This window comes from Eulemur rufifrons, chromosome 24, assembly GCF_041146395.1.
Source record: "Eulemur rufifrons isolate Redbay chromosome 24, OSU_ERuf_1, whole genome shotgun sequence".
Classification (NCBI taxonomy): Eukaryota; Metazoa; Chordata; class Mammalia; order Primates; family Lemuridae; genus Eulemur; species Eulemur rufifrons.
Window position 1 is genome coordinate 32,126,180 of NC_091006.1, and position 7,372 is coordinate 32,133,551.

At 52.0% G+C, this 7,372-nt stretch overlaps 1 protein-coding gene across 1 annotated transcript; it reads right to left on the reverse strand.

Annotated features, from left to right (window-relative positions):
• Window positions 1-278: 278 nt before the first annotated feature.
• Window positions 279-2,620, reverse strand: GSX2 (GS homeobox 2). The gene is made up of 2 exons (XM_069458138.1): window positions 1,871-2,620; window positions 279-1,222 (listed from the first exon to the last, which is right to left on the reverse strand). The coding sequence occupies exons 1-2, from the start codon at window positions 2,436-2,438 to the stop codon at window positions 882-884; spliced, it is 909 nt and encodes a 302-aa protein (XP_069314239.1). The 5' UTR covers window positions 2,439-2,620; the 3' UTR covers window positions 279-881.
• Window positions 2,621-7,372: the final 4,752 nt, after the last annotated feature.

Sequence of the window (7,372 nt, forward strand, 5' to 3'; positions counted from 1 at the left end):
TTGGTCCTGTCAACTGTGAGGAGGTACTTATTTTGAGGACAGAGGGGACTGCCTGGTAGGTGGCATTATGACTAAAGATATCTCCTTGTAAGAAGTTTCTGTTACATAGAAAACCTGCAGAGCCACAAACTCCCTCAGCCAGAAGACTCACATTACCAAGTTCTAGTCAACATTTTCCTCTAAGTTTTCAGACAGCTTTTTTTCTGTCTATGCCTTTTCCTAAACATGAGGGAGGGGAAGGGCAGAAAAGATGAGGAGAGCAAAATCACAAATTTAAATTTTTGATTTTGTTTCATTTATTTAAATAAATATAAATATAAATTTTATATAAAACTATTATTCACATACAAGGGGACTTCCAGCGACTTGGATCTTACACTCTCCCCAGGCAAAATTTCAGACAGCAAGACCTACAGGGTTTGATTTTTCTAAATTATTTGCAACGTCAATGTTTTCATTTTAAAACAACAACAACAACAACAAAATAATCAAGAAACCCTGCGTTCTTATCAGGTTCTGAAAGACGGTAGGGATGGGGAAATGGCATGCGCTTTCAAAAACCCCCATACAGTGGTAAACTTCAAGCAACCCTGTTTTTCCTTTGATACAAGATGAGACTGAGTTGAATTCTAGGTTATTTACATTGTTTAAAAACAATCTATAAACTTGGAGTGGAGCCCCAAATAAACAGGTCAAGAAGGAGACCCGAGGGTCAGGCCCGGCTTATAATATCCCGGGACTTCATTTGTTTCTTCTCCAGAGGGGATCACTGCGATCTCCGAGGATTTTGGCCCCTGGATCCTCCCCCCACCCCCCACTCCACGTTGGAGTTGCTTGGGGCTGCCAGGAGCCGATGTTGTGAGGGGGTAGGCGACCTTCCCTCATAAAGGAGAAATCTCCTTGTCGTCGTTGGCTGAGGCCGGCGACAAGGAGTCCTCGTCCTCCGAGCGCGCGTAGTGCGCCTGACTGCCAACGCACTTGCAGCCCGCGTGACTGTTCCTCTGCGTGCCCTTCCCCTCCTTCTTGTGCTTCACCCGGCGGTTCTGAAACCAGATTTTCACCTGCTTCTCCGACAGGTTCAGGTACGTGGCAATTTCGATCCTCCGGAGTCGAGACAGGTACATATTGGAAGAGAATTCTCGCTCCAGCTCCAGGAGCTGAGTGCTCGTGAACGCTGTTCTCATCCTCTTGCCGTTGGGTACCTGGCTGGCGTCGGAGCCTCCTGCGAACCGACCAAGAGAGGACAGAGAGGTAAGGCTCGAGGGAGCCTCCCCCCTCCCACGTGCCATCCTTTGGAAAGGACACCTCTCAGGAACCCACCCGCGAAGCCCACCTGTATCCTTTCCCGTTTCATGGCGCGTAGTTGGTTGGGGAGGAAAGAGATGCTCAAAGCAATTGAAAGCCTTTGATGCGTGGGACGTAAAGTCAGAGGATTAAAGGGGGACTTGCACTATATGATCGTCTCTCTTAAGCCTAACGGAGAGGCGTTCAAGCTTAGCCAAAAACATCAAAACGCTTTATTAGCTAGCCAGATGCAAGGATGATGCACTTAAGTTCAAACACACCCACCCAAACCTGAAGCAGTTAACCTCTGGTTTCTCTGTTGTCACGTTTGAGGTCCCCAAGACTCCGATATTACGCGATATTGAGCACCAGCACCAGGAGTGAAGCGCAGCAGGCTGCGTGGAGAGGTTGGCAAGCCAACTTCCACCTGCGTGGAACTTCTGGAGACGACTCCACTGTTGCACGGAAAGCCCCTCCTTCCTCCCCACCCCGCCCCCGGGTTCCCACTTCCTCCTCTGGAGGCGGAAAGTTTGCTCCCGGGAGCACTAAAGGCGCAGTGCACAGGTACCCAAAGACCCCGCCCTACCCATGGTGAGGCAGTGGAATCTCCGCGGGTCCGCCACGTTGTAGGTGGTGGCGGCGCAGACAGGTGCGTGGTGCTGGGGGTGCCCCAAGGCCGCTGCGGCTGCCGCTGCCGCCGCCGCTGCCGCAGCGGCTGAGCCGGGCTGCTGGGGCTGATGGTGGTGATGGTGGTGCTGCGGCGGGTGGTGGTGATGGTGCGCGTGGCTCACCCGCGGGCAAAACTGCGCGTCCCCAGGACCCGAAGAGAACTGGCTCTTGAGCAGAGGCAGGGCCCCGGCACCCCCAGTCGCCCCGCTGCCCCCAGCCCCGGTACCCCCGGCTCCTGCGCCCCCGCCGCCGGTGCCCACGGGCCCCCGAGAGGAGTGCAGGTGAGAAGTGACGCAGAGAGGGCACACGCAGAAGGCGCCGCTCTTGCGGGACGGGCAGCCTGGTCCGGACACGGACATCACCAATGGGGACGGCATGCCCAGCGGGATGAAGAAATCCGGCCCGGGGTGCGGTTCAGGCAGCGAGGGCGCAGGCCGTGAGGAGTCCTTGATGATGAGCGAGTCGACATAGAAGGAGCGCGACATGTCGAGAGGGGTGGGTGGCTGGAAGCCCCGGCCGGCCACGGCGACCCCTCCCCTCTCGTGTTCTGAGCTCTGCCCCGGGAGCTGCGTGGACGCCGGCGGTCAAAGCCTTGGGGACGCAAAGGTGTAGGAGTCTGGGCCGGGAACAAAGGGGTCCCCGGAGAGGGCTGGTCCTCACGTCCCCCGCCCGGCGCCCCGGCTCCGGGATTTTATAGCCCCCACCCCGGCACGTGATGCTGCGGAGTACCGCTCGGCTCAGGCTCCTCCGCAGCTCCCCACCCTCGGGATAGGCTGCCCGAGTCACAACAGAAGCGGCGAGGAGGGGCGGGCGCGCGGCAGGGAAGAACGCGGGGGAGGGGGATGGGGGAGACTTTGCAAAGTGTAGGTTTTGTTAATTTCCCGGGGAGGCCGGCCTCCTCCCCCTCTTTCTCCACGCTTTCCCGAGAAATCACTGCGCTGCATCCTTCATTCCTAGCCTGGGCCCCAGCCCAACTCTTCCCCGCGCCCTGCCACAGAGCGCACCAGGTGGGGACTTGGAGGCCTTTTAAATGGGATGCCCAGGGTTCCCAGCAACTCCGTGCCAGCGGTGGCTGCGGCCTGGTGAAGTGTGAGGCCTGCGGTTTGGAGCAGCATTGTGCAAACGTTGGACCCGCATCCCTCCAGTCCTGAGCGCGGCTCCGGTCACGGTCACACCTACTCCTGTCCCCCAGCTTTGGGACTTAGCCAAAGTCATTCAGGTCTCCCAGCTAAGAAGCCGCCAAGCTTTTCATTCTGATGCTTGGAAGGTTTACAGTGTCTTTGTACTTAGGAGGGCCACCAGGAGGGCCACGCAGACCGACGACCCTTCCATGTGCCCTTTCTAATCTACAGCTCTCCCCTGCCACTCAGAGAGATGTTGAAGAGTCACCCTTTTCTTTCTACAAGTGGTGTCACCACTGCATTTCCAGTCCAACCCTACAAACTCCATCCCAAAGATTTTGGAAAGAGGACCCCAAACACCAGCTCTCCAGGAGGAGCCTGGGCAGAGATTGGAGAAGACCTTTGCTTAGAATCTGGTGATCTCATGCCCCTCTCAGTTTTACTAAGCTTGGGTAGCTGGCAAGGCTAACCAGGAAGCACTCTTTCCTCTGCTTCCCAAAAGCCCAGAAAGGATGAAGGGGATTGAGTCACCCAAGGAATCCTGCCTCCAGCTATGAGAAATGGCTTGGTAAAGGAAATCTCTCTGGGTGGTGCGGTCCCTGGAAGACTACTGTACCCCTAGCTATGTGAGAAGGCAGCCACTGAGGTTGGGGCTATTGATCTTTGGGCAAGGCAGCAGAGGGGACAGTTTTCTCTCTGCCTCTCCCCCTGCAGAAAAGCAGCCAGAGCAGGGAGGCTGGGTAGCAGCTACAAGTTCCAATCCTTTCCCCAGAATAGCTAACTTCAGTCCTGAGTTCACGATGGTGCTAAGAAACTTCTCTCCACCTGAGAGAACAAAATGCCCAAATCCAAGAGCACTAGCTGGAGGCATGGCTCTGTCTCTCTGTCCTCTTTCTCTCTCTTCCCCTCTCCATTTCTTACGACCGTCTCTCTTGCCTGCTAGAAAAGTAATTGGGTTGTGGGGATGCCCCGCTCTGGGGAGCCCAGGATTTATGGATGGCAATTAAAGTTTTATGAATTGCAGCTGAGGCTGGTTATTGAGCTATTTGAATGTGATTAGAATTCAATTAGAAAGCGGTTAGTGGACGGTGGGTCTCTGGAGTGTAAACAGACAGCTATTCCAGAAATGTGCTAATCCAACATCTTGTGACAACAATTAAGGAGTCTCAGGGCTTAACGTGGGGCAGCTCAGCTGTAACTACTTTTGTACCACAAGGCTTGCCGAGGCAGCCTTCGCAGACGCTCAGCCTCACCCTAGCCCACCCTTGCTCATGCTGGGAGAATCCAGGCGACCCCTGAAGTCATTCCAGCCCCAGGAAGATGACTTGGGGCTCAATAATTGAGAGAAGCTTAATGGGGGGGGGGTAGTTTTTACAGGTCTCAATTGTCCAAATAGGTGACTCAATTTCCCTCATGCATTCTCTGCAAAATATATATATATATATCTCCTCTTTGAGAGTAATCACTTTCTCCTTTTTCCTCCTCTGAGTTAGGTGGGTTATCCACAGTGTGTTTGGCGCTGACAGTTTGGGTCACAATGTTCCCAGTGGTTTTGGGTGTGTTCATAGAAAGAACCTCTATGCTAATATGCTAGAAATTGCACTCATGTGCAGATCATTTTGGTTTAGAGAATCTTAATTACACAGGAGGCTTGAGCATCTCATTCAATTTATGTCTGACTATGGCAACATTTGGTTTCCAGTGCCAAGGAATTTTGAGAAAGATGAGGGGGTCCACGGGGTCGCTAAGGGCTGCAAGGGGAGCAGTGGCTTGGGGCCAGGCTGAGGCTGAAAGAAGGAATGTATCTGAGAAACTTACCCTTAGGGTATTTGGTTAGTTGCTTGAACCCACCAACAGCAAGTAGTTTGGGGTAATGTTTCTTGTATAATCTGTCTTCTCTGACTCTTCTTCCTAGTTCTGTTTGGATCTTCGTGTCTCCCTTCCTCTCTCTCTCCTCTGTCCTTGAATCTAGCCCCCAATCTCAGAAGCCCACCCTACCTGCCTACCCACTGACCCCGACAAAGAAAGCCTACCCTTCCTGGCCCTGGGCAGCATTGCCCCCAGCCCTAGCCAGCCCTACTGTTCCTCAGAGCAGAAGTGTCCCGAACCTGCCTGGAGCAGGAGACCCCGAGCTCAGCTTTCTCCGGTGAGGGAGTAGTCAGACCGTCGGCGTGTGCCCACCGCGCCTGTGCCGCCGCACAATTTTATTTCTCAGTGATTCTGTCTGATAAAATTTCATCGTCCATTAAGTAATCCCCAAAATGAGAGCTCTTATGAGCCTATAATGAGCTCTAATTGCCACGACTCGGGGAGCCACGTGGAAGGATTTATTTGGTATTAAGCAGTTGGGTACAGAGTACAGGCTGTTACCTAAGCCATTACTTTCATAATTCAAGGAGAAAATTTGTTCTTTTAAGGGAAGGGGGAAATCCTTTGATTCCCTCCCTCTTGCTCGGGATGATAAGAGGATGGTTTTATCTTCCTTGAGTGCAAGACAGTGTCACAAATGTGAAGGTAACAAAATTATTCTCCCCACCTCCTCCTGGCCGGCGCACCCCACCCTTACCATCAATTTAGAAAAAAAAAAATCAAAGCAGTTCTGAAAAGAACAGCAGAGGCAGGGCCTTCTTGCCTCTGCGCTCTCCAACTTCAGCCTGGGTGAGCAGCTCCCTTCCAGCTCAGGCTGGAGATTTGCATTCTTAGTCCCAGCTTTCAAAAGGTCTTCCAGAACTTCTTACCCCCTCTGCGATGGCACCTGACTTGAACCCCACATTTCTGTCTCACTTCTCTTTCTTCGCGTTTCCTTTCATGGGCAAAGTCAGGGAAAGTAAAGGGCGGGGACTTGGCCTTGCTTATTCAACAGGCCCCAGATTTCTGACCTGTTGATGTGCTTAGCCATTTTTTTTTCAGCCTGTAACTCCCACTTTGCCCCTCCCTCTGCGTCCCCCAAAGTGCCTCCCTCTTTCATCCCCAGTCCTTTTTTTCTCTCGGTTTCAGCGTTTGCCCACATGGTTCTCCGGCCCCAAATGGAGCCTGCAAGCAGGGCGGGACAGCCCCGGAGTTGGCGGGGCCGCCTCGGATTTATTTGCTCCTCTTACATTGATTTCATATTAGTTTCCAAAGCGATGAATGATCTCAAAGCTGGGTTTTGTTAGCCGAACACAAACAGGAGACAGGACTTACTTGCCCCCAGCTCCCTTTAATGAGGTCATTATCAAAGCGTGAACAAGTCTATGAATGTTTTATTGAAAGTGCATCGTTAACTTGTATCCATCCTTTTCTCCGAGTGGCATTGTGATATTGCTGTCTGTGGCACATCTTACCCGATATAGCCCGAGATTTCCCCATTCTCTGTAACCAGGCAACCCTTTCTGAATACCCCAAAATTGAAAAGAACCGCTTAGTCTTCAAGAAAGTCCTCAATAATAGTGGAAAAGAACAAAGATCCAGGAGACAACAAAATGCCACAGGGGTGACTTTTCATGAGCAATTATCTCTCATTAATCAGAAGAACAGCTGCAATATTAATTTTCTCTCTTTCTTCCTCTCTTTTCACAGTCCCCAACATTTGAATAATCATAAATTTTGATTTTATGAAGGAGTCACATTTTCAGGGTCTGGAGGAAAGCAGCTACCTAGGTGAAGACAAGAAGAAAACGCTCTCATTTTATTTTTTTGTTTGGGTAAAGCTGCCAACAAAGCAAAATGAAAAAAATAAAAATAAAGAAATGCCAGAGAAAACGGTCCCCCCTCCTTTCTTCTTCTAGATAGCTGCTGAGAATCAGGACTCTCTTCTCTCCCACCCTGTCCTCACAACTACCTCTCCCTTCTTTCCTCCCCCCACCCAGACCCATTCCCTAGTTCTGCTCCGAGAAGGGCGGAGGGAAATGTCCCCGGCGTCTGGCGTGGGAGTTTCAGCCGGGTTTCTGCCCGTTTAACTTGCAAACGTGAAGCCAAGCGTTGTCGATCTGACCAAAGAGACACTCTTTGGGCGTAACTTGCATTGTGGCCATCAAAAGCCCGCCAGCCTTGGATGAACTGAGACGTGCATTCAGCAGAAATGGTGCGCCCGCTCTCCTTTCAGGCTCTGGAGAGGCAATTGTTCACAGGATGTGTAGCCAGAGTGGAAAACGTGGGTCCCCAGATAAGGCTATAACCTGCAAACGAGCTTGGGGGAGTTAAAAGAATCTCATTAAAGCCGAGGCTGCAATTAGCAAATACACACTCATAGAGAACTCAAGCTTCTCTTGAAAAGCTGTGGGTTGAGATGAAAGAGGGCAATTGGGAGTGAGTCCCCA

What these genes read in the sequence shown, in the direction of transcription:
- GSX2 (XM_069458138.1), bottom strand. Translation starts at nt 2,438, where the DNA reads ATGTCGCGCTCCTTCTATGTCGACTCGCTCATCATCAAGGACTCCTCA. An exon ending in ATTCCACTGCCTCACCATGG is followed by an intron (nt 1,223 to 1,870) that starts GTAGGGCGGGGT and finishes GTCGGTTCGCAG; the next exon opens with GAGGCTCCGACGCCAGCCAG.